We start from the raw sequence: 27,404 nt of genomic DNA, 5'->3' as shown, positions 1-27,404 counted from the left end.
TACAAAGAAGACAACGGGGTCAGAACTTAAGAGACTTATATGATGCGTGTGACAAGATAAAATCAATAGAATATGAATAGTGATATTTCAATATATCATTGAATGTAACACAATAAATCACCTGAGATTTGGTAGAAATGACACTGGCATGTTTATTACATTCAGAAAGAAATGAAAACTCAGAATTCACATGTGATGCATACAAGTGAAAGTATGTTGTAAGAGTTTATTTTCTACAAATTAACAGAAACAAAACAAAAGTGCCCATATTAAAAGAAAAAACCCTCCATTAATCCCTACACTCTAGTGCAGCGATGGTGAATGCATATGAATGCTATAATTAGAGCGAGAGGGTGATTGCTCGGAGGATATTCTTTGATCGAACACCGGAGTGCTCATATATTGATCGTGATCCTCTCCTGGGATTAACCTTTCATTTACCCGGAGAGCCTCAGATTCTCATGGATTCAGCACTGATCTCTCTCTTCAGCTTCAGGTGCTGTTTAATATGACTCAGATCACTGATGCGAGCTCTACAGCACGTAGATGAGACATGGAGGTAATAGGAGAAATGGAAAGCCACCTGGTCGCTTCATTTAGGACAGTCCTCACAACAAACGGCTAAAATTGCAAATATCAATTTATTCTCCACTGAAAATTTGCTAGTGTCATAGAACTAGAACAAGTGTGGAACAACAAAAATAGTTGCAAATGTTTTGCTAACTTTCACCAGAACGGTCAGTGTATTAAAACATTTTTGAAAAAAATTGAAAATATGTCAAATATGTTATTGACCATGAAACTGTGCTTAAATATTATATATATATATATATATATATATATATATATACATGCAAATTTATAAGATCAAACATAAAACAAGGTGAGGTGCCTCATTTGAGCATTTGAGTCATTAAATAGGGAAGAACTTATTTTAGCATTCATTTTGAAGAGCAGGCAGAGCGTTTTACATTCATGATTCAGCACGGTTCACTTCACTTCTCTCTTACTCAAAAGAAAAACAACACGCATTTTGTTCATACGCACTGTCTTGCATGTGTCCTTTTCATTTGTCTAATGCTTTTTATTCTGAAAAACCAACTAAATGCTTTTATTAAAATGGTATAACGTGCAATAAGACGTCATTGCACTGAAAGGGATAGTTCACCCAAAAATGAAAATTCTGTCATTAAAGATATTTTTGATGAAATCTGAGAGCTTTCTGACCCACCATAGACAGCAACGTAACTACCACGTTTAAAATAGTCTATGTGACATCAACGGTTCAACCTTAATTTTATGAAGCTATGATAATACTTTTTGTGTGCAAAGAAAACAAAAATAATGACTTTATTCAACAATTTCTTCTCTTCTATTTCAGTCTTCGATGCGCGTTCACGAGAGTACCACAATGCATGCATGTAGTGCGGATGACGCAGGACATAGAATATTCATCTCTCTTAATGCTACACAATTTTTACCCCGATTTTCTGCAATTTACAGTTTGGATAAGTCAACGCTAGTTGCCGAAAGTCAGAGCCAGTCAAGTTGACAGATTTCATAGAAAATCTTGAAGTGTATGATGGTTACAGACTCCGATTTTTTAGCTCCAGACTATGATTCCATACAGTCGGAGGATATTAAACATGTTTGATATTTTCAGCTGATTTTAAAACACGTATTGTTTTCATGAGGGGGAGTAATTAATGACAGAATTTTTATTTTTGGGTGAACTAACCCTTGAAGTCCAAGTGCTGTGGGACAAATGCTTTACAATCAATACTGTCATGGTCAAACGCTTTCAGGTCCTCATCTCTTATTAAGACTGTTAGAGGATTGACTAACATGAAGCTGATGGGGTGAAGAGGTGATGTCTGATAGACTTTCACGTCTCTATTTTTCGCACTGTTTTATGTTTACAGTCAACTGTTGAACTGAGTTGCATTACAATAACGTGGAACTGACATGTAAAACTTTTATCAGACCCTAATTGTAATGGATAAAACATCACACATATGAAAGCAATATTCCAAATAAAACCTCTTTTAAAGCTTCTTCTAGAGTGAAACTATCATGATATCACATACACACAACTCAACAAAGTGCCAAAATCAAGAAATTATATCAAAGAATCTACAGCGTTTTTCCTGGATCGAGAATTATGTTCTCTGAATGAATTATGAATATGAATTATGACACCTCTGGCTGTCAACAAAACTCAGGCAGACAGTCACATGCAAGGGCTTTTAGTCCAAAAGTGTGCATATTTGGAGAAATACTGAAATCTTTGTTGACTTTATTTCTTCACACAGAATCATCATTTCTATTCATTTTCCACTGATTTTCATGATCTGACGAGCATCAGCTGCTTCCAGCAGTGTCTGCCTGTGTTTTCTCTTCCACGATCGCTGTTGTGACTCAGAGGAAGCTCATTCGATATTCATGTTCATAACCTGCCCTGTCTCTTCCTATGACGATTTTCCCCTACACTTCCACATTCTATTCTGTCCACAACAAACCCAGAGAAACGTTTCTACACTCGAAACATGAAGCTAATAAAGGCACGATTACTATAGTATATGGTTTGTATGTGATTTTCACGAGATTTGGGGTATTTTCATAATAAATAATAAATGGCGTTTACATGAGAAATTCTAAGCTGGTGTAGTGATTAGCTGAGTAAAAGGCAACAAATAACTTATTTCAACAACATTATATGACCAAAATCCATTCTGTGTGTTCGGCCCTTTGTATTAAACTATGAATACATACATGATGCTGTTTTGTTTATACTTGTTTAAGCAACTTAATTAATTATAATTGGTTTATAAACATTACTTTAAACATTATGCACTTTTTTTCACAGATAGTCATGTTTTCTCGCTTTGAATAAACGTGCATTAGTAATATTTTGCTCGATGCGCCCTCTTGTGGCCTCAGGAGAGAAGCCAAAAGCTTTTCTTCACCCTAAATGAAATTATGCATTTTAAATTTGAATATCATTCGAATTTTGATCATATTTAAGTACAAAATTCGAATTTAGGTTTTCGGCCATTTTGACAGCCCTAGAGGAAAATAAAACAGATTTCATGGGACCTTAAAATAATCTCAACAAGATCTCATAGTGTTCTCAGACTTCTCATGATACCAAAGTCTACAATCAAAAGCCGAAGATTTCATTTTGAACTCAACATTTCTTATCATATTCTTTCAAAACCTGAACCTGATCTGAAGTTCTCCTTGTTCATTTTATAGCTCAATACTTTTACTGTATGTCAACCATTTACTGTTTTTATTTATCCACAGGAATATTAATATCTGCATCACTAGAATCACCAAACAGAACTGCAGAAATAATGTCTCAAATAATGCTTTTTTCCCTACTCAATCACCACTCTATGATTCACCACAGTAAAACATTAGCCAGCAGTCTGTTCCCTGCTCTGAGATCTGTCCTTATTCTGCCTCTCACCTCATTACACACAGTTCTAAAAGAACAGCTTTAAATTGACTCTGAGTCTGCTGAGTCGAGGCTGTGTCAAAAATAACCCTTGCGTCCTCCAAAAAAAGAGGGTGATATTCTCAGGCTGCTGTTCTACTCACTCGTCTTCAGTTCGAGCGGTGTGAAGACTCCTACATGTTTTTATATATATATATGTATGTGTGTGTGTGTGTGTGTGTGTGTGTGTGTGTGTGTTTGGGGAAGACGTGATAAAGCTAAGAATGATGGGTGATAAAATCAGTCCATGCTGGTCACAGCCATGAAATTGACTTTTTCTAGGGTTAGTGACCTTGTTCAGAAACCTAGTGAGCTGCCTACCCAGACAGCATTTTAACACATTATCGTAATGTTGATTATCACAAAATGAATTACCTTGATTAAAAAGAATAAATAAAAAAATAGATGTTTTAATTACAGTATTCCACAAATATTGTCAAGCCTAACTTGTATTGAATCCAGAATACTGTTTTGATATTATATTTATTACTAAAAGTATTGATAAAAATGCCAATATTCAAAAATGTCAACGATTTCTATTTCAAATCAATTCTGTTCTTTTGAACTTTCTATTTATCAAAGCATCCATGGTTTCCACTAAAATATTAAGCAGCACAACTGTTTTCAACATTAATAATAAGAAGAAATGTTTCCTGAGCAGCAAATCAGCATATTAGAATGATTTCTGAAGGATCATGTGACACTGAAGACTGGAGTAATGATGCTGAAAATTCAGCTTTGCATCATAAAAATAAATTACATTTTAAATAAGAAACAGTTATTTTAAATTGTAATAATATTTCACAGTATTAATGCTTTTACTGTATTATTTTATGCAGCCTTGGTGAGCAGAAGATACTTCATTCAAAAACTCTTTACAATTTTACTGACCAAGTAATGTAAGTACTTGCATTTTTCAGTACAATGAGAAACCAGCTTTTATGAGTTGCGGCACTAAACAACAGTGAAGCGGACATGAGAGATTGAAACTGATACCACAGATTCACTTTCCCGTTCCAGTTTGGCACAGGTTCCGATGTAGACAGTCAAGCCAGCTCACTAGCTTTTAAAGCAGAGCTAATGCGTGTCCTCCATTACTTTATGCAGCGGTCTTAAGGTACAGTAATAGAAAGAAAGAGAGAGTGAATAAGAAAAGAAAAACTGAAAGGCATATTGCTCTCACCGACAGACTGTATTGGGACAGATATTTCAGTTGTCAAATATTTGGGTTCTTTATGAGCATTCGTATGGATTCCCCTCAGACTGTAGTGAAGGAACAGTCTATTAGTCTGCCAGACAAACATCTCTCTCACTGAGCCAGGAATGTACAGTCAATGCCCAAAGTCTCACAAAGCCAGACTTTTGACTATCGGCATAAATCTGGCAAGGAACCGCCCACTTAGACTGGAAGGGGCCGTCTGAATGACATGCTTTAGGAGCGGTTGAATCTGAAATCGATGATAGCACAATAATACAGCAGCCTGCAACACAGAGCGAGCTCAATCAACATGCTGTACAGAGAGCACTGAGCCACTGGAAAATGTATGCGGTCTGAACTTCTGTGCAGCCAAAAGTAGTAAGTACCTAGAAACAACTTGTCAAGATGAACTCGTCTAATTTGGCAATGGTCGCAAAAGCTTTAAAGGGTTAACTAAATCAACAATGAAATGATTGATAGCAGCATGATTATGAAGGATATACAGAGCTTTTAGCCAGAACAATCTATTGATAGATAGATGGACAGAACAACAGATGGGGCAGATAAAATGATAAAAGAACAATGGATAGAATGACAGAATGATCTAACAATAAAAAGAACAATAGATAGATAGATGGGTGGATAGAACAATAGATAAAACAATACATAGAACAATGGATAGAATCATGGGTAGCATGATAGATAGATAAAATGATTCAACAACAGAACAGTGAATAGATAGAATGATATACATGGGAAGATGGATGGACACAGTTTTTGTTTTATCCAGCTGTATTTACTTATAACATCCACGCGAAAGATATAACACCAACAGAATCACTGAGTTGGAAAAAAAAGGATCACACCCTTGTGTCAGTATTTTGTTGAACCACCTTTTACTTTAAAGGGGTCATATGATGCGATGAAGTTTTCCTTTCTCTTTGGAGTGTTACAAGCTGATTGTGCATAGATAAGATCCCTGAAGTTGCAAAGACTAAAGTCTCAAAACCAAAGAGATATTCTTTATCAAAGTTAAGACTCTGCCACGCCCCCCTAAAACGGCTCGTTCTAACACGCCCCCACATATCTACCTCACTATGTGGAAATATTAGCATAATGCGCCCAAATGTGCACGCAAAGAAAGAAGGCGTGGTTTCAGTAACCGCAGTTAGTGTTGAAGCAGCCATGTCAGGGAGACGCTGTGTGTTTCTAGGTGAAAGCAAAAGCACTTTATTTGGCCTTCCAGAAGTAGATGCATTTAACACCAAAAAGCACCTTAGCAACCGCAGTGGTGAGTTTAGGGGTCACCTTAATGAAAAGTGTTCTTTTTCTTTTGATGAATGCATGAGATTCCCATTCATCCATCTAATTACCTGTCGAACTATATGAGAACACAATAGCTACAGCAATGCCTTGTAAAGTTGACCAATCCTGAACAAACAGTACTTGCTGGCAAACACTTCCAGACACATTAATGATTAAGGACAGGTTTTTTTTTTCCCAGTGCAGCACAAACAATTTCCCTGGAATGACTGTCCCATTGAAACTCCATAAATTGAGTATTAAGACACTAAAAGCTGTTTTACTCATGGCTGAATTCTGCTCATTTGAGCCGGCATCTGCTCTAAGTCAACATGTTTAATTACCTTTTGTGGTGTAAGATGTTAATTATGAAGCTACAATCAGCAGCCCCATCTTGAATTAATGTGTTGACAGGTCATCACAAATGGCCTTTGTTTGCCTCCTCTTGCTCTCCAAACCACATCTGTTCGTGGGTTCATGGGGGATTGTTCATAAATTGGGATTAGATTGAAAACATGAGCTCTCAAGGCCTGGATGGGGAGGAGGTCCTGCCGGAAGGCTTTGCGTCGTTCATGTGTCCCTACGTGAAACTGTGATTCAGATTCACAGAGCATGTTGATATTTAGATGGAGGAGTAAATGAAGGCTTTTTACCTAGAAGCATAATAAAGTGAATCTCACAAAAACATGCTGAGGTCACATTTCTCTAAAATAAAAAAAATTATATTTTGCATTTTAAAAAATTAACCAGATTTTAGGAGCATTAAGGTTTTTTATTTATTTTTTTGCATTGTGACATTATTTTTTACGACAATTAAGCACATTTTGCTCCAAATGATCAGCTTCGTAATCTGTTCAGATATTTTAAAATGTCTTGCTAGAATCTCATTACTGTAATTTTATGTATTCTTTTGTAGACAAATTACTGTAATACAATGTGTTTTAAAATTTAAATAACTAAAAAGGCAGTAAAATAGTACCACATTGTATAAATACACACACACACATTTATATTATTTATATTTATAGTTCCATGCTGATCTGTTAGTTCAATGCTACTGTCATTTTTCTACAATATATATATATATATATATACACACATGCATATATTAATTATACATCATACAATACATTAATTATTATAATTTTTTGCCATTATTTTAAAGTGCCCCTATTATGCCATTTTTAAGTTTGCTAATATTGTTTTATGAGTCTCCTAAAACAGGTTTACATGCACGCAAGGTCAAAAAACACGTTAGTTTTCTAAAAAAAATTGATTTAATTTTACTTCATTTCCTAATGATTCGTAAACGACTCGTGCGAAACTAAACTCTAAGTCTCTCTAAACCCCCTTTTTTCCGTGAGCCCTCACTGCTGTGATTGGTCAGATGGCGCAGTCCTTTGTGGTTGGTCCAGAGCCGTAGAGAGACTGGCTCTGGATTGGTCTAGTGCGTACAGCGCGTGTCCCATTGCCATGACGGAATGACAGCCCTGGAGACTTGTCAATACATGTTCTTACCATTGGTCTTACCAATTCGAGCCGGAGTCTGACGATGAAACGGTTGAACTAGCTGATCGACAAGAGACTGATTCGCAAGCACGACTGGAGCAGGACGTTTCTCAGTGGTAAGTGTCAAGTGCTAACAAGTTTTTGGTAATTATAAGATGTGATAAAACAAATTTACTCTCACAGCGCAGGATACAGCATCTTCTCGACATGATGTTAACCACACGGAAATTTTGCTGTTTGTGGGCGGGCAAGTTGGCGATGTAGAACGTGGGCAGACATTATGCAAATGTGTTACTTCGTGACGTAGAGCCGTAACAGAATAAGATTTGAATTCCTGCCGACTCGTTTAGGCGATACTGTATATATATATATACACACACACATACTATGGCATGCATAAATCAACTTCAGAGTTTTTTTTAATAAACCTGTGTGCATAATCTTTTTAAATCACACTATTTTATTCTATTTCAACAAGCTATTTGAAAGTGCAACCTAATATGTGGAATAAAGTGTTGATACGGAATAGATGAAGAGTCACATGCTGACGCATAATAAGATCATTGAACACACACACACACACACACACACACATACATAGATATACACACACACATTCATGTACTCACGGGCTCCTGCGCTGAGCTTCACATAAACACTCCAGATCCACAATATCAGCGGCAGCTCCGGTCGGACAATCCGTCGCATTCTCACTTTTAATCCGATGTAAACAAAGAGAACCGCGGCGTTTATTAGAACCTTCACTCGCACCCTCCCTGCACGGAAGGGGAGCCTCGGGACTGGCGCTGTTTCAGCGAGATATAGGTGCGCAGAACAGCCACCTTTCTATATTAGCCAGCAAGAAAAGGTCCCGGAATTCGCATTGTTTGTCAAAGCGTGTCTTGGAGGAATATCGTTCCACTGAATGCTCGCATTGTTTCACCAGAGGAGGGTTTCCGGGACGGTCGCTGTCCAGGTGCTGAAGTTAATGAGGTCTCGCGTTCCCCCCTCTGCGGATGAAAGTGGTACAGTCCAGCAGCACAGCGAGACGCCATCAGCCGCTGAAAAATAAATGAAAAGAGGGGTGGACGGTTATTAAAGGGCTAGTACAAGCAAAAATAAAATTCGTGTTAGCATTACCTCAAACATGGGGTATTTACCCTCATGTGTTTCCGAACTTGAATGTTTTATTCTTAAATGGAACACAAAAGGAGAGGTTTGGAAGCGTTCACATAATAATAATACTAATAATTTTACAAAATCAAACAGGAATAAAAAAATAAATAAAATAAATGCTTTATTAGAAGACATATAGTATCCAAAAACGTATTCATTTTAATAAAAAGAACAAAAGAAAAGCAGCTTGAAAATAAATGTGAAATCTACATAATTTCATTGAAGATTGATTATGCCCTGGGGCAATTAGTGGAGGTCTTTGGTAATCAACTGTTTCTAAGTAACTAATGAAACAAACGGTGTCTAGTGGCATGCTATGTTCAGCATTTCCCTTTAAACTGTCTTCAGAAAGCAGCTGCTACCAAAATAAGGCAATTTGATTAAGCATCTAGGAGTCAATAAATGGCTTGGTGTGGCACCAATTGGGATATTCGGCAATGATTAAAACCATATTAAGTACCTGACTGTGTAATGAGAAATCACATGCCAACATTTGCTCTCTGACACACTACACGCTTTAATCAAGAAAGGTATGAGTAACCACTAAGTGGCGACAAAACACCATTTAGTAAAAACTGATTTTTTTTCACTGTCTGAAGTGCATAAAAATTACAGCCCTTGCTTTTAACGTCAAAAACAATATTTTGCTATTAAACAGAACTGTAAGGCTGCACAGATTCAATAAAATATGAGCATAACACAACAACAGACATAAAAGCCTCCTGTAATCAAGCTAAAAAGTTTTCCACTCTGTCATTTGAGCTGTAAATGCATGGAAAACAATTCAAGCTAATGTAATAAACAGTGATATACAGGCATGTGCGTTTAAGATGCTAGACCACATCTGAAGTGAAATCCAAAACAGGAAGCTATAGGTGATTTGGCATGGGTGTGTATTTGTGCATGTGCAGTGTCTGTCTCTCTTGGAGCTCATAAAGCCAATGAATTCCAACTCTCTTCTGCCTGGATAACCCCATTCAGCCCTGCAGTGTATGTCAGCATTTCACAAGCACAGCTGAAGACACTTCCAGCCGGTGTGCACAGGCTCAACCGCTCATGCTGTGAGAAAGCATTTTAAAGGAAGCGATCACTGACAATATACTGACCCCGGAACAGCCTGCACTGTAAAAAGAACTGTGACATTTACTGTAAAATACCGGCAGCTGTGGTTGCCAGAACTTCACAGTAAAAAATATGGTAGCAACATTTGAGGTTTTACAGACTTAACTTAAATTCACAATAAAATACCGTATTTCATTAACTGATGTAATGTTAATAAACCAACATATTGAAGTACTAATATCTGTTTTGAACCATTGTAATGCACTGAAAACCACCAAAAACAGGTGGTGATGAGAAAGTCACATGATGAACCAAAGCTCATCACAAACAGCTTTTCTACGAGCTGAGGAGGGCAATTCTTTTATATAGAAGGTGTACACAGCTGATAAGAAAAACTAAGAAGAAACATGTTATTTAAAAAAAACATCAAATTTGAAGGGTATTCTGGGAGTGTCAATTTACGGGTTTTCCCTGTAAATTATGCTACGACTTTCTTTTTCACTTCCAAAAACCTATTTTTAACAGTATTTTACTGTGAAATCACATTAAATGTAATTACATTTATTCACCGAATGTAGTATGGAAACTTACTGTTAACCAGTTAACAGGTTTTTACTGTAGCATTTTACAGTCGTTTACTGTTAAAATCACAATAATTTTTTACAGTGTGGGGTTAATCAGATGATGTCATACAGCTTATCTGCAAGACCTCTATAAAAACAATACCAACTGTGTTCAGTATAAAGAAATAGTGTTCATCTCTGTTGGCTTAATTGTCTTATTTTCTAAAATGTGGTTTAACATGTGGCATTTCTTGCCGTGGGCATCTTAAAATTCAAACAGAAAGGATTCATGCGATCTTCTCTCATTTCAAGCCTCTCACAGGCCGGCATACTACTCTTACAATTTCTGGACTAATACAGAAATACATTTTCTGTGTTGATGAACACCTGCATGACTTGCTGTAAGAGCACACCATAATGCAATGCACCTGAACTTCCATGTCCTGCATAATTAATAAACTAAAGGAATTCATGCCACAATATCAGTTTATTTTTTTAAAATGATGTAGCCAATAGCCAAGACATTTTCATTAGAGCCCTGCATTTCAGCCCGGGCCCCGACTTATTATGCTCCTCGGGCCGGGCTTCATAGTTCAGACGCAGGCCGGGCCTGTTTTAGGCTTCTCCTTCTTTTTATATTTTAGACATCCATCAATTAGTGAAGAAAAAATTGCCGCGCTGGTGGAAACAACACGAGACCGTGATACCGCGACTGTCAAGAGCGGCTCGACTGTGTTTATTGTCCCGCCAGCAGTATGATTGCAGAAAACCATCTGCTCCTGACATTTTGAAAGCAAAAAACGCAGCTGTCACTGACACATATTCAATTGTCATGCAAATCAGAGTAAATGACTAACTAAAATATTGGTTGAAGTGACCAGGGTTATTATATTTAACTAAAAATGAACTTTAATAATACTTGAAATAAAATGCCAATGCAACATTTCTCATTTCAATTTAGTTTAACTGGTGTACTTAAATAACTAAAACTAAAATAAATATTAATAAAAAAATATATAAACTCAAAAAAATACTAAAACTGACAAAACACACACACAAAAATGACTAAAATGTTCAATTAAACTAAAATGATCATGAAGATATGGAAAATACGAAAATAAAAATTCTAATATTAATAAAAAACAATATCTCAAAGATTCTAAAATAACACTGACAATTCTAGGATTTTTATACATTATATGCCTTAAATTTATTTGATGTTTTGTCCGTCATCTGTCAGATATTGTAATTGTTGTGTCATATTTCCACATCTGTAAATACTGTGCATATTTGCATATGACAAGGCATTTATGTAGCCTACTCCAAGGTACTTCAAAGTATAGCCTAGCTTTGTTTTGTAATGTTAAACATAAAAAAAAACTTTTTGTTGGACTAGAATTTAGTTCTCACCTTGTAATTTTTAGACCTTTTATTTAACTGTAGCCTGAGCTTTAAAATATCCACCCTCCGCTTGGCAACAGATTTAGACTAACACAGTGCTAAACAAAAGGACCACGGGCAGAGAGACAAAAAGTGCGAATGTCAATTGCAAGGCCTGAGATAGCACCATGTTAACAGATGAACATGTTCTCTGACCAGCAATATTGAATTAACTCTCCAAGGTATTATAGCTTCCAAAAAAAAAGCTCAGGAAAGACTTCAAATGAGGTTTGTGCAGCTCAAAGGTCTTTTTCTTTCTTAACTGGAAGATCTGTTTATGATAAAGTGGTTGTAAACAACTGCTCTGATCTCTCTTGTTTTCTACTGCAGCCTCACTTTTCAGGTTAAAATAGTTCTTGAAATAGCAGGAGCAAACAAAGAAGCACCGAAATATGAAAGGCCTGTGGTTGTGATTATGTGTTATATGACTTGTGAAATTTAGTAGGTCAGTGGTTTGAGAAACATATTTCTGAAGCCATTTGATCTAGATCAGCTCAGCGTGATTGTTAGAAACATTTGGTTGAATATTCAATAATCACAGAATATACTGCCACAACATATTTACAGTATGTGTGTTTTACAGATGTGTGTGTAACTTGTAAGCTATATCACAAGTAGTGCATAGAAACAAATGAATAATGTTTAGTGCAAAAAACCTTCAACTGGAGCATATTTTTCAAGATAATGAGTCGTGCGTTAAATAACAATAAGATGAAGTTCAACAGTCATAACATTCAAGGAAATAAGAAAAAAGAGGAAGAGGACGAAACAGCTAATGTGCTTGGTTCCGAAGATTTTGTAAAATGGTAACTAAACCCAATTGCCAAACCCTTTTTTTTTTTTTTTAAGATTAAAACCCTCCAGTTAATTCAGTAATATAAATCTTATTTATTTGATTTTGATTTTAGGAAACAAAATAAATTAATACAAAATCTAAAAACTAAAAAATAAAATACTACATAAACCAATGAATAAATATGTATTCTATTAATAACGATTGAAAAATAAATAATGCAACACGAAACAAATATTTGGGTAACAAACAAATAAATGCATGTTTGGCTTTAGTGAAATAAGTGGTAGTTTCAAGTCTATCAAATTTCAAAATGCCATTACATTAAAAAGGGCATGTCAATTCTTTCCGCGCTTAATTCCATTAGTTTCTTTCCTCAGTAGGAGGAGAGCATTAAAATAACTCTAGAAACTCTCTCAGCCTCAACAGGGTTCCGCTAGTGTCGCTCAAATCCTCCAGCACCCTTATGTGATTTGCATAATGAGTTGACTATAAATGATGCTTCCTCTCAGGCTATCGCTCCCTGGTTGGGACAGTTCCTGAAGAGAGTAACTGTGCGCAGAGCAACAACTTCTAAAGTTCACGATGTCCACCTCCTCCTACAGAAAGCGATTTGGAGATGTGAGCCGGAGCAGCGCGTTCTCCAGCCGCCAGAGCTCCAGCTCCGTGCGCTCGCGGGTGTCTTTCGGCGTCTCCTCGGCTCCGGTCATTTACGCGTCGAAGAGCTCCAGAGTCCGAAGCAGCGCGGCGATGCCACGACTGACCTCTGAGATTCTGGACTTTAACCTCTCGGACGCCTTAAACACGGAATTCAAGGCGAACCGGCTGAATGAAAAGGCGCAGATGCAGTCGCTGAACGACCGCTTCGCAAGTTACATCGAGAAGGTGCGTTTCCTGGAGCAGCAGAACAAGATCCTGTGCGCGGAGCTGGAGCAGCTGAGGGGCCAGAGATCGTCGCGCATCACGGATCTGTATGAGGAGGAGATGCACGACCTGAGGAGACAGGTGGACCAGCTCACCACGGAGAAAGCACGCGTGGAAGTGACGCAAGACAACCTGGCAGAAGATTTAGAGCGACTCAGAGAGAAGTGACAAAAATATGTTCTAAAAATATGTTTTCTTACATCCCTTACCAAAAAGTAGTATACTTCAAGTTTATTTTATTAAGTATACTTAAGTAAAGTTCACGTATATTTTAAAGTATACTTTATGTAGCAAGTATACAAATATCAGTGTACTTGTAGTATACTTGTAAGTGTACTATTTCAATACTCCTTGGGACAAAATTGGCCCACTTTCTACTATATAAAAGTATACTTTAAGTATAACAGTAGTAAACGTTGAGTACACAACTAGTTTACATCTATGTTTTTAGCTTGTACTCCAACTATACTAAAAGTGAACTTATAGGTATACTGATAGTTTACTAATTAAATACTTGTAGTAGCATTTTTAGTACACTTTGAAGTATAGTCTCAGTAAACTACTAGTTTAGTAGTTTTATACTGCAAGTATGCTCGTAAGTTTTCTTTAAGTGAACTTTACATCATACTACTACGTCCTTATTTAGGTATTAATTTGTATATATTTTGTTATATGAATATCTGAACATACAAAACATCAAAAGAAAGAACAGGGTATCTGCTTGTAAACAAAAAAAATTATTCTAGCTTCATGCATTCTATTTTAAAACACTTGAACGTGGGTAAGTTTTATAAATAAATAAATAAGAAAAGAAATCAAGCTGAAAAAAGACTATGAATTGGATTCAGAATGATAATCAAAACATAGATGAAGTCGATCAACACTCCAAAGCCTGACAGTTATTATTACCTCTTCATGGGTCGACATTTTATTCCATAAGGTTACACAGTTTTGATGCTGTTTTATGTCTGATTATGGTGTTAGAATACGTGTGGAAGCATCTGTTGTTTCGGTTTCTTCTTCGCTTGTGTTTTTTTTTGTGTGGAAATTCTCTACAGAAGATGTGTAATAGCGCCACCTACCGTATAACAATGAAAACGTTCTCAGAGCACAAGTATAGCTCAAATATATTTAGACTTTTTCTAAGTATAAGTCAAGTATACTTAAATGTCATTTTAAGTATATTTCTGAGAAGTACATAAAGCCCATGTCTGAGAAGTACATCAAATTAGACTGAAAGTATACTTTCCTATTTTTTAGTTTAAAAGAAGTATACTAATAGCACACTTGAATAAACTTCTTTTTCGTAAGGGATATTGAGTTATTTGTTGAGTTTATGAACTACGTTGAGTTTTCTTCGTTATGCGAACGTTAAAACATTATGGGAATGTTACTAAAAAAAAGATGTTAGAGGAAAACGTTCTAGACAAAGTAAAGTTTTTGTGTTAACATTTTGAGTGAACGTTCTGTTAACGTTACTGGAAGAACATTTGTTAATAACTTTGAGAGAGCCTTGCCATACAGTTCCAGCTAACAAAAATATGATCTAAGAATGTTTTTTTAACATTCCCATTAAGTTATGAAAACAATATTTCTCAGTATTTTCAGTAAATGTTTAAAAAGTACAGTAAAAAAAAACACATTCCATTTTTCAAACATTATAGGAAAGTAACATTTTGAATGTTAACGTTCTGAATCAGGTAGCCTTGTTACATTAAAAAAACTGTTAGATGAGCAACAACTAAAACGTTTCAGAAACTATGAAGAATTACAAAACTATGTAGACTATATATAAAGTTTTTCTGCTAACATTTTGAGAACATTATTAAAGACCAGATAATGTTAAATGAAAGTTTTATTACCGTCACTGGAAGAACATTCATAACTTTGAGAGAACCTTATCAGAACGTTTTAAGAACGTTCTCTTTTGGGTGTGTTAAATTATGGATGCATTGTATTAGATCATATTGAATATCAAACATTATCTGCAGTATGTTAAATATAAACACTTTAATTAAAACATTTCACAAAAAAGAAGTTTAATAAAGAAACATTTTAAGCAGAAAGTACTTGTTTTGGGGGCAAAGTGTATGAAGATTAAGAAAAACGTCCCTTTTATTGAATAACGATGGCGATAAAATAATAACAGGAAGCTGTTTTGATTAAAATATATATTTTTTCTTTTATTTCATGCAACCGTGATCTTGCAAAATTTCTCATTATATGCAAATACTTTTGAGATAGCATTTTTTTTTATTTCAAATGAAGGAAATTCTCATTCAAAATAATAAAAAACTACATTTTGCATATAAACCACCATCCAATACTTTTCAACAAATCAACATTTAAAAGTGATTAAATATCAATTAATTGACCTCAGTTATTATTTTGTAAATGCACACAGTGACCTCATGCGTCAGGATAACTGTGCAGTGCATAGTGACAGAGCAGTGTTTAGTTAAGTGCTGTGGTGGTGTTTGCTTTTTAGTGTTTTGGAAAATATAAAATCAATAGTCACTTTAACTTCGGGGGCCTTTAGCCTTGTTGCACCCTGTGCAGAATGAGGACAAAACATATTTGGAAACTTTGTGGATGTCAGGCATCAGCTCTAGCGTAATTTGTTTGCACATGCCATTTTTTATTATTTGTGACCTAATGCAGTGAAATCATTTCACACAAGTTGTGCAATAATGAATAAATCAACAATGCTGAGTGAATCTGATTTTAAAGCATCAAACTATATTTTGCATTGGAAAATATTTGAAACTAAACTGTTTTTTATTGACGTCTGTCATTTCCAGACTGCAGGATGAGATTCTTCAGCGAGAAGATGCAGAGAACAACATGAGGAGTTACAGACAGGTAAAACACGGTCATGTTTAAAACGAAACATATAACCTTAATTTATTTCAAATGGCAGTGTTTAACAAATCTGCAGTATTTGTTTTATAATAAGAACTACTAGAGTCAATCATTCTATTTGATGGACCAGGCATAAAAAACAGCAACTGTTTGCAGGGAATTATTTCATGAGGCCTTTGCTGATGCAATCCGTTAAAGATGGTATTGCAACTGCTGTTAACAGTTTCAGAGGTATGGTAATACTTGTTGCAACACTTAACCCTTGGGTGGAGTCAGTTTTCAGGATGTAGATGTAAAAATCTGAGTAACGTAAGAGGAGATGAATTGATAACATTGTGTAACATTGTGCATCTGGGTGGATGATTTAGCTCACAGAGATATGCAGTAGAAGTGAACTTGCATATTTTTAGAATAATGATCAGAACACGTCAGAAGTTTGTGGCCAACTTTTTTTTTTTTTTTTTAAGAAATTGATACTTTTATTCAACAAGGAAGCATTGAGTTGATCAAAAGTGTCAGTAAATACATTTATAATGTTACAAAACTTCTGTTTCAAATAAATGCTGTTCTTTTGACATTTCAATTCATCAAAGAACCCAGAACAAAGTATATCATGGTTTCCACAAAAATATTTAAAATTAATAAATGTTTCTTGAGCAGCAAATCGCCATATTTGAATGATTTCTGAAGGATCATGTGACACTGAAGACTGGAGTAATGATGCTGAAAATTCAGCTTTGCCATCACAGGAATAAATTACATTTTAAAATATATTCAAATAGGAAACAGTTAATTTAAATTGTAATAACATTTCACAATATTCCTGTCACAAATTCGGTCCATGGACTTCCGTTTATTCACCACCAGAGGTCACCCTTTCCATTACATTGACTCTCACACAACACAAACTGTTGCATAGCACCCCAGACTACATATCCCATCATTCTTTGCACGATTTGCACACTGCACTGATTGCACTCATTGCACACAGCTGTTTCTAATCACCTCACTCACTATATAACACCCACTCTAACCACCTTTCTCTGCTGAGTATTGTTTAGCCTGTACCCCTTTCCGAGTCTCCGTGTTTTCCTTGTTTTGCCTTGCCTGTTTTTGCGGTTTCTGATCTTTGCCTGTTTTCCTGGATTTCTCCCTCTCGTCTCGCCCCTGTGATTCTGTCTGCTGATCGGTGACCTACGCTAGCCCTAGGACTATTCTTGTGTTATTGCCCGCCATATACCTGTTTGCCATTGTTCGACCCTGCCTGTTATACCACGTCTCTTTAATAAAAGCTTACAGATGGATCCTCACGTCTCGTCAGCCCCGTTACAATTCCTCTTTTAACTGCATTTTTTACCAAATAAATGCAGCCTTGGTGAGCATAAGAGACTTCTATCAAAAATAAAAAATCGTATCGACCCTAAGCTTTCTAATGGTAAACAGAAATTTATGAAGTTTCAAATAATGATGAATCTATTCATAATCATTGGACTAAATTTCCTAAAATCACCAAAGGGGGTGCTATGACCAAACTAATCGCTGCTTGCAGCTACAGTATATTTCTCTATTTAAATTGGGAACTATTACGCTAAAGGTTCTGGTTTGGGTCTGTTTGGAAGAACGGCTCAGTGTGGCATGTCGGGCTCGGAGCTGAATGTCTTTGTCTCTGGCATTAGTGCTGGGGAAATCTCCACCGCTGCTGATTGCTCTTCCAGCAGACCAGCAGACCCTGACAAAGCAAACTGTTGTGACTGAACTGGTTGCCAAGGGCAGGAATGTCTGGATATGTGTGTGTGTGTGAGAGAGATAGCATGTGTCAAGCATAAAATCAGTGCGAGTGTTAAAGCCTCTGTTTATTCATGGTTTTAATGCGGGCTGTGGTAGTCCTGTCAGCAGACATCCGAATGGTGCCACACAGACTGCAGGGCATCGTGCCCGGCCCAGATACTCATTAAAAATACAAAGCCCTCTTCACAGTGTACTTTCTGTGCATCTGTGCTCAGTACAGCAGTGCTGTGTAATATAATGTTGTTAATGTTGTGTAGGATGTGGATAATGCTGCTCTTGCTCGAGTGGATCTGGAAAGGAAGGTGGAGTCTCTTCAGGACGAGCTCGTCTTCCTGAAAAAGCTCCATGATGAAGTGAGATACACTGCTACAGCTTTCATTTCCTGAAACAAAATTCTGCTTTAAAAGGCATTTAATGACAGATAAATGCATCTAATTACCACCACCACCACACTCTCAACTAGTGATTTCAAGACCATTAACTAAATCTGCATGGTCAGTTAACAGAAGTGTTAACAAAATGTACATTAAGGGTTGGAAATCAATCTGTTTAAGATATTTACATGACATGGAAAAACCTTTTTGTAACCTTTTTTGCACTTTAAGAAAATGTCAATTTAGCCATTGAATTGAATGACATTTTTATGATTTCAAAAATATTTATTAAATATTGTGTAAAATTGCGTACAATTTTCACAGGTTTCTTTGTCTAATTTGCAATCGTAAAACTGTATCATGTAAATTAATTAAATAAAATATCATAATATAGTAATAATTATTATCAATTTTATTATGAAGTGTAAAATGGTGTAACATATTCACAATTATATTTGTCTGATTTGTAATCATAAATCTGTATTAAGTATATATAAATTACTTGCATTTACAATTATTATAATAAAATTAAAAATATTATTTTAATCTTTATAAATTTAAGTGTAATTTTCTTCACCTAATTTGCACTCACTGCATTGTGTATATATAAAATTACTTAATTACAATTATTATAATAAAATTAATAATAATTGTTATTATTAATTTAATATTTATAAGTGTAAAATATTCATAATTGTCTTTGTCTAATTTGCAACCATGAAACTGTATTATGTATATAATATAAAAATTATTTAATTAGTATTATTATTATAATAAAATTATTAATTTGATTATTAATTTAATTACAAGTGTAGGTATAAAATCATGTCTAATTTGCAAACATAAAACTTTATTATGTATATAAAAATAATTAATATTAATATTATAATAAAGTACATTATTAATTTATTTATTATAAATGAATAAATTATTATAATTTATTATCATATAATTTATGTTCCTAACAAAAAGTTCAAGGATCTTTTCCGTCTCCACATTCAAACCTCAGGATGGAGCACTTTTTTTTTTCTTGGAGATCATTGCGTACTAAAAAGTAACTGTTTATATATATTAATTTAAATGGTTCATACTTGTCATACAAATGTAAATTCCAGAGGTAAATAATAAACAACAAACTGACTATGTTTGAAGGAGCAGTCAGAAACATAAATGGTACCAAATGACAAAACCATCTGTGCTGCTTAAACTGAAACATCCTGGCAACCGTACGCAACACCCTAGCATTAAAAATGTCAGTATTTAGCTCTATTTGTATGATCACAACACAAGAAAAAAAGAGATATGGCAGGTGCTATTCAGAAAGCACTAGACAGGAGTCTCTCTGTCGGTCTGTAGGAGCTGACTGAGCTGCAGGCACAGATCCAGGGCCAGCAGGTGCAGGTGGATATGGACATGGCCAAACCTGATCTGACAGCTGCTCTGAGAGACGTCCGACTGCAGTACGAGAACCTGGCAACCAAAAACATCCAGGAGTCAGAGGATTGGTACAAATCCAAGGTATTTAACATGAGCCTTTTCACCAGGGCTTTCCTCTGTTTACCAACATTAATATTTTGCTATCTCTATCTTGCTCCTAAAAGTCGTAATTTTCAGATGAGCTCCTTCTGCTTTTAACTCTCATGTGAGGGATGAAATAATGAGAGTTAAAAGTATGAAATAACCACACTGTAAAAAAAAATCCGTAAATTTACGGTAAAAAAACGGCAGCTGTGGTTGCCGGAATTTTAGCTTCTGCTTTTAACTCTCATGTGAGGGATGAAATAATGAGAGTTAAAAGTATGAAATAACCACACTGTAAAAAAAAATCCGTAAATTTATGGTAAAAAAACGGCAGCTGTGGTTGCCGGAATTTTACTGTAAAAAATATGGTAGCAACGTTTTAGGTTTTAACTTAAATTTAGTTAAATACCGTAATTTCATTAACTGATAAAATTTTATTATATACCAACCTATTGAAGTACTGAAATCGTTTTGTACCTTTGTAATACACTGATAACCACCAAATGCAGGTGGTGATGAGAAAGTCACATGATGAACCAAAGCCCATCACAAGCAGCTTTTAAATAATAACATATGTAGAAGGTGCACAGTGTCATTCACACAAACACCAAACACCATCATGGTAACACACATGAAACTGAAATAATGCAATAAACATGCATTTAACAACATTAGGTGTAACACACAACCCTAATATACAAAACTGATAAGAAAAAACTAAGAAGAAACATAGTTATTTCAACAAAAAACATCAAATTTGAAATGTAACGCAGGGAATTCTGGGAATGTCAATTTACGGTTATTCACTGTAAATTATACTATCTTTTTCACTTCCAAATACGGTATACTACCGTAAAATTAATGTCCAATACATGTAATGTCCAATACAGTTTTTCACTGTATATAGTAGGGGAATTTACCGTTAACCATTTAACAGGTTTTTACTGTAGCATTTTTACAGTCTTTTACCGTTAAATTCACAGTAATTTTTTACAGTGTAGTTCCTAAAATCACTTTTATTTTTAATCTTTTTTACCTTGCGTTTAAGTTTTTCTTCTGTTTACAACCTCTTCCTACCTTTGCTAATGTGTGTCTTCCTTCACTGTCAGTTTGCTGACCTGACGGAAGCGGCTAACAAGAGTAATGAAGCTCTGCGATTGGCCAAGCAGGAGTCCAATGATTACAGACGTCAGGTGCAGGTGCTCACTTGCGAGGTGGACGCGCTCAAGGGAACAGTAAGCATCTTGCATTTGCCCGTTAGACTTATTCTTTGGCCAGAAATGTGATGACTGTGACTGTAACAACAAACCTCAGTACTCAAGGGGGTCATAGAGTTTTCTCCAAATGCCTGTGCCGTTAAACCACACAGGTTATTATTTCTCTTCAAACAAAAATGTTTTTATTTTATTTTTTTTATTTTATGCAGAATGAGTCTCTGGAGCGTCAGATGAGGGAGATGGAGGAGAACTTTGCGATGGAGTCATCGAGTTCCCAGGATAAAATCGTTCAGCTGGAGGAGGACACACGGAACATGAAGGACGAGATGGCCAAACATCTGCGTGAGTATCAGGATCTGCTCAATGTCAAGATGGCCCTGGACATCGAGATCGCCACCTACAGGAAACTTTTGGAGGGGGAGGAGAGCAGGTGAACACTTCAACCTCTTTCAGTGCATTAGTGCTTGATTACTTTAGTGAAATGCTGCCGTTTTATGGACATGGTTTATTTCAGGTCGAAACAACACATATTATGTTTTATAAAATAATATTACACTTAATTCTTTTGGATGTAGAATTGCAACCCCTCTTCCAAACTTCTCCTCCTTCAATCTGAGAGGTAAGACATCAGTTCACCAATACAAATCATAATGAAACATATAAAACTGTTTGAGCAGTTTAATTGTGTTTTTACAGAAACTATGCTTGAGTCGAAGCCAGCTATTGAAAGTACATTTACTAAGAAAGTTCTTATTAAGACCATCGAGACCAGAGATGGACAGGTATGTGTGTAACTTATCACAGTATATCACTTCTTATGCTTAAGTGAAAAGTGCTTACTGGGTGTATCTCACAAAAACAAGGCCTGGTTAGTGAAATGAAATAAAATATATTAAAATACACTAAAAATTAAGTATATGATAGGATTAAGTTTTTGCATTTTGACATTATTATTATTATTATTCTTTCATTATTTTAGTGAAAATTAATCACTTCCCCCATGTTTTGTAATTCATTTATTTTTATTTAATAATTCACATTTATCTCTGTTAATTTCTCTCATTTACAATATTACATTTTGTGAACTTAAAGTTCTATAATGAACCTGAAATCTAATCGCAAGTCAGTGATTTCATTTGGGTCTCTCATGAACACTTCCACTCTTCTCTTCCATTAAGGTGATCAATGAGTCCACTCAGAACCACGATGACCTAGAGTGATGAAGGAATTCTTCTACTGCTGTCATCCACTGCAAGCAACCAAATGCAGCACCTTTCTGTATCCCAACTATATGAGCAACCCGCAATAACCTGCTTCAAAGTATCTGCCTATTTTTTCTATCTGCCAGAAAGATGCCTTACAAGTGTTTGAGCCTGTAGAGGAAGTGTAGAGATAGCACACAAGCACAGAAACAGACATTTAGCGTACTGTGAACCTTTTTATTGTTTGAACCTGCATTTATTTTCCACATAGCTTTTTTGAGACAACATAATTTTGCTTAAGCAAAATGCTCCAATAAAAACAATCAAAGAAGAGTTTGTATTCATAAAGAACCTCATTCTTTGTCTAAATGTTCTTCCATGGGCTATTGTTAGTATTATTATTATTATTATGGTTAATTTGCTAAAAACAAATACATTTTTAAAAGCCTTAATTACAAAAATCCAGAATTTTTTTTTACATGATTCCATTTTTAGCGGATTTTTAATTGATTCTGGCTCATGGATTGGTTCAAAATAAATTCCAACAGGACTCCTGTATAAATGCCTCAGTATATTGGATTAGTGAGAAAAAAAAATAAAGTTTTGAGGTGAAAAATAATTGTGTGAATTAGTAGAGAATTATATATATATATATATATATATATATATATATATATATATATATATATATATATATATATATATATACAGTATACAGTCTTTTAATACTCTGTTCCTGGTCTTGGAACTGGTCTTGGGTTTGAAGTCCATCATTGCCATCTTGTGGACCAGAAAATAGGCGCATCCTCAAGTTTAAAGTCCCCATGAAATCAAAATTAAAGTTTTTTGGGTGTTAGTATCAATATGTTAGTCTATAAGGCAGTGCGCTCCAAAACAGTGACAAAATTCACATTTAGAAGATATAAGCATTCAAAGCTTGCAGTTCGTCACTTCCGCCAAAACGGCTCAACGATGTTTTTGACGTCACATCGTACTTCAGCTTCTCATCAAACTTTCTGTCCAATCAAATGCTCTCTAGAATCCGAAGCCCCGCCCCCTACACTATAAAATAGACGCTGAAGCCGCGGCTGAAATCGGTCACTTGTCCACAGAATTAGTATTTTCTGTACAGTGAATGGCACGTAGTGCACTATATAGGGGACAGGGAACGATTCAAACAGTGTAAATATGCTTTCCATTGAGGAAAAAAAGAAGTCTGGTTTCGCGCTGTGTCACGCTAACCACCGCACCGCACACACACTCTGCTCCGGTCCAGAGACACGATAGCACGGAGCGGATCACATGCGCAAGTCGGCGCAGACCACAAAATGTATCGGAGCTATTTGAATTCTACACAAAATGCTATATTTTATAGCATTATGGGTGAGATTGTGGCTAGCATACCCTGTCAAATGCGACTTTACGTAGCTCAACGGCTCTGAACGGCTCTAGCCCAAGCTGTGATATAAACGAACGCTATTGGCTATTTTAAAAAGGGGCGGGGCTGCTTGATATGTCCCGCCCTGTCTTCCTGTTCAGCTAAAATGACGTCAACACAGAGTAATAATCACACTTGCTCTGATGGCAGCAGGTAGCCTTCCGTTAACTAAGCTAAACATGCTTAAATTAAGGGTGTATTCACACAAGGAAAATCCGCTAGTTCACTTGATTTGGTCCGGACCAAATACAATGTTATTTTAAATTTTTTGGTGTGGTTCGCTTTCACACTGCCCTTTTTGCAAGTGAACAAGAAATTGTAAACAAAACCACAAGTCTGCTAAGGTCATCCATTCATTGGACAGAAATTCTGAAGCGTACCAGAGTTCGTTTGGAACCGGACCGAGACTACCTCTTCAGCTGGGCAGTGTTGCCAACTTAGCAATTTTGTTGCTAAATTTAGCAACTTTTCAGACTACTCTAGCAACTTTTTCTTCCAAAAGCACCAAAGCAATAAATTTAGCTATTTAAAAAATTTATTTGGCAACTTTTAGCAACTTTTGATAAGTGACTCAAACGATATAAAAGGCACATTTTCCATCTAAATAATCACAAAAAGAGGAAACCAAATATGCCTAGCAGTACACAGATCACATGAATAAAGTTAGCTGCTATTTGCAATTGTTCAATTTAATAATAATAAATAAATAGTTGAATAATTGTTCATTTATGATACACCTTGTTAGTAGCTTGTACCAGTGATTGTTGATCAGTTAGTACACTGTAAGAAAAATATCTAGAAAAGGTACTTGTAATTTTCCAGGACATTATCCATTATCCATTATCCGTTGTAACCCTGTAACCCGAAAACACAAAATACAATGTGTAATTTAAAATGCAGGGAAAAAACCTGTGAAAAATCGATATGGAAAATGTCTTCATATTAACATAGTAGATTGTGCCCTATTTTTAAAGACTTGTCTTAGAGTGTAGCATTCTAACTAAATACTAATACACTGCTTATAACTAGCCTATAACTGTTCAGAATGTGTACTTTCACTATAGTTTATTACTTAATTTAAAAACAAAACAAAAACAAATTGAAATTGTTCAAAAATATGTGTTCAATTATTCAATGTTGCACTTAAAAATACAGTTATTTATATTTTATTTTATTATGCATTTATATTTTTACAAACAAATCTAAATTAACATATATAAAAGATATATTTTTGCTGAGATTTGATGTAGTGACAATTTTGCATTGTGATTACGTAATGACGTCAACGCGCAATGACATCACCACGTCATTTAGCAACTTCTATAGCAACATATCACCTTCTTTTTTAGCAACTTTCCCTGAAAATTAGTTGGCAACACTGCAGCTGGGTCTCGGTGTGGTTGTTTGGTCGCCACCCGAGTGCGATTGTATTCACACCTGCCCAAAAGATCCACACCAAGGGGGGAAACGAACTTGAATCTTCAATCGAACCAAACAAGACAGGTGTGAATACACCCTCAGTTTTAATGGACCTTTTCTAAACAAGGTGCTTCTCTCAGTGAGGAAAATCCGTGTCCTCTCTTAGTGGTTCATGTGGGACAGGAGGTGTGTTCCTGTCTGTTTGTTCCAGTGATGGAGATTTGTACTCCCTGGACACGAGTGATCAAGTTCCTGTTGGCTCCCAGGGAAGCACACCGAGAGCTCATGTGTTTGGTGTCATAACTCACTGGCATTTTTAAAGCAATAGCTCACAGAAGTGAAAATCATTTACCCCGTGTCATTCCAAATGCATATGATTGTCTTTCTTCTGTGTAATACAAAATGAGAATTTTTGAAGTATGTCCATGCTACTATTAATTCAGGGAGAGAAGAGTGACTGAATGGCTGTCAAGCTCTATAAAGGACAAAAAAAGTATCATTAAAGTAGTCCATACAGCTCATCCACTCCCGTTCAAAGCCATAAAGTTGCTTTGAGTGATGGACAAACTGAATTTTAAGTTGCTATTTTCTACAATCTTCCCATTTGTCATTTATCAAATCTCATTTACTCTCATTTGCACACATTTATGCATCATGATCAAGGGTTCAATGTCAGTTATTTCAGACAACATACTCATGCATCCTCTGGCCAATTAAAGCAAACTTGAATTGTTTTCAAAAACTGCTTAAAAATACATGTTTGTGAAACTTGGGGCAGCAACAAACTAGCTGGTCACACCAGTTTAAGGTGGTCAACTTGGTTAGGAAAATGTTGGTTAACCAGCTACTGGATAGTAGGACCTATAATGACCAGCTTAGAGTATAGGCTATAGCTAGAAACCAGCTATCAAGCTGGATTTTGCATCAGGAATTAAAAAGCAAACAGAGAAACTTCCTATGTCATGAAATGATGACAGAATTGTATATATATTTTTATAGCCCTTATTACTCGATTATGCAGATCAGAGAAGTACATTTTTGTAAAAGCAAAACTGTAAACAAAACTGTAAAAAAGCATAAACTGTAATAAGTAGGCTAGTGACAGTTTTGTTTTAAAATATTTAGAATATTCACAAACCAATTCATACCAAAATGATTTCTGTACACTGGAAATGTTTTCAATTTATGAATTAAAAATATGTTTTTTTATATTTATATGTTTGTGTATAAACATGAATGTCGCTTTCCAATGTCGAATCCCCCTTTATAAATATGATTACATATCATTTTAATTGCGAATGCAATTGTATGTATTTGTAGCTCGCCAGAGTCGGATTTCATTAATGTGATACACTTGACAGACTAATTACAGACGCTTGTTTTCAACGCTCGCGACCCCAGAGACTCGTGTTTTCTAACTAACTTTATGCGTGTGACGACCGCGCGCGCGTCTCCCGGGAAAGCGCGCAGGAGATTTCCGCTGGTGTTCATCGTGTCTAGTTGACAAAATGACACTCGGATAGACCGAACCGGATGCGGGGAAGGTGGTTCAGCGCATTTTGAACGCTCAGAGGACACGGTTTGCTTAGTGTCGGAGTTTTATGAGGACGCGAGAGCAATGACAGAACCTGAATCCAAGTCATGGAGCGTGTAACTGTGTTTCCAAAGCAGACGTTCAGTCAGCTGAAGGTTTTGTTTGGCAGAGATGGGCTCAGTGACCTCAGCTTTCACCAGGTCTCGCAACACGTTGGTCAAAGTGGGTTCGGAGCCGCAGAAAGAGCCGGACGGGAAAACGCGGAGCGGGTCTGGTGTGATCGTAAAGCAAAGTAGCAAACAACCGCTGGCGCGGAAGACAACCGGCAGCTGCAGAGCTCACACGCCACAAACTCCTGCTTCTGCAACAGGTGAGTTTCTGTCAGCTTCTGTCAGGAGTGGAGTATAGCATATTAAGCTGAAACTGCTTGTTTTGTTTATGTACATTAGCCCCAAAAGTAGTACTATTTGGAGTCCTATGACTCTCTTAACCATATTAAATACCAAAATATCAAACCAAAACCAAATGACATCCTTCCAGAAGAGCCCCCCCCCCCCCCCCCCCCCCCCCCCTCCCCCTTTTC

General features: G+C 36.0%; 3 protein-coding genes across 3 annotated transcripts in view; 2 read left to right on the top strand and 1 right to left on the bottom strand.

Annotated features, from left to right (window-relative positions):
* The window catches only part of LOC107599243 (contactin-associated protein-like 2), a 40,735-nt gene extending 32,224 nt beyond the window's left edge, over positions 1-8,511 (bottom strand). The window contains exon 1 of the mRNA XM_016290781.1: positions 8,138-8,511. Coding sequence (XP_016146267.1) covers positions 8,138-8,216 — 79 coding nt within the window. The 5' untranslated portion in view covers positions 8,217-8,511. The remainder of the gene's footprint in view (positions 1-8,137) is intronic.
* A 4,471-nt stretch (positions 8,512-12,982) lies between these two features.
* LOC107599242 (vimentin A2-like) lies at positions 12,983-22,735 on the top strand. Its single transcript, XM_016290778.1, has 9 exons — positions 12,983-13,630; positions 16,268-16,328; positions 18,374-18,469; positions 19,847-20,008; positions 21,121-21,246; positions 21,438-21,658; positions 21,804-21,847; positions 21,925-22,010; positions 22,407-22,735. Exons 1-9 carry the CDS (start codon positions 13,128-13,130, stop codon positions 22,446-22,448), a joined length of 1,341 nt encoding a protein of 446 aa, XP_016146264.1. The 5' UTR covers positions 12,983-13,127; the 3' UTR covers positions 22,449-22,735.
* A 4,097-nt stretch (positions 22,736-26,832) lies between these two features.
* The window catches only part of LOC107599273 (uncharacterized), a 40,636-nt gene continuing 40,064 nt past the window's right edge, over positions 26,833-27,404 (top strand). Inside the window, exon 1 of the mRNA XM_016290819.1 lies at positions 26,833-27,191. Coding sequence (XP_016146305.1) covers positions 26,993-27,191 — 199 coding nt within the window. The 5' untranslated portion in view covers positions 26,833-26,992. The remainder of the gene's footprint in view (positions 27,192-27,404) is intronic.

Source organism: Sinocyclocheilus grahami, unplaced genomic scaffold (genome assembly GCF_001515645.1).
Source record: "Sinocyclocheilus grahami isolate Dianchi unplaced genomic scaffold, SAMN03320097.WGS_v1.1 scaffold263.1, whole genome shotgun sequence".
NCBI lineage: Eukaryota > Metazoa > Chordata > Actinopteri > Cypriniformes > Cyprinidae > Sinocyclocheilus > Sinocyclocheilus grahami.
Note: the sequence above shows the minus strand (reverse complement) of the source record. Positions and strands in the feature narration are given on the sequence as shown.

Coding starts and splice junctions, on each gene's coding strand:
- LOC107599242 (XM_016290778.1), top strand. CDS start 13,128: ATGTCCACCTCCTCCTACAGAAAGCGATTTGGAGATGTGAGCCGGAGC. Junction 16,329..18,373: donor ACATGAGGAGTTACAGACAG/GTAAAACACGGT, acceptor AATGTTGTGTAG/GATGTGGATAATGCTGCTCT. Junction 21,659..21,803: donor TTGGAGGGGGAGGAGAGCAG/GTGAACACTTCA, acceptor TTTTGGATGTAG/AATTGCAACCCCTCTTCCAA.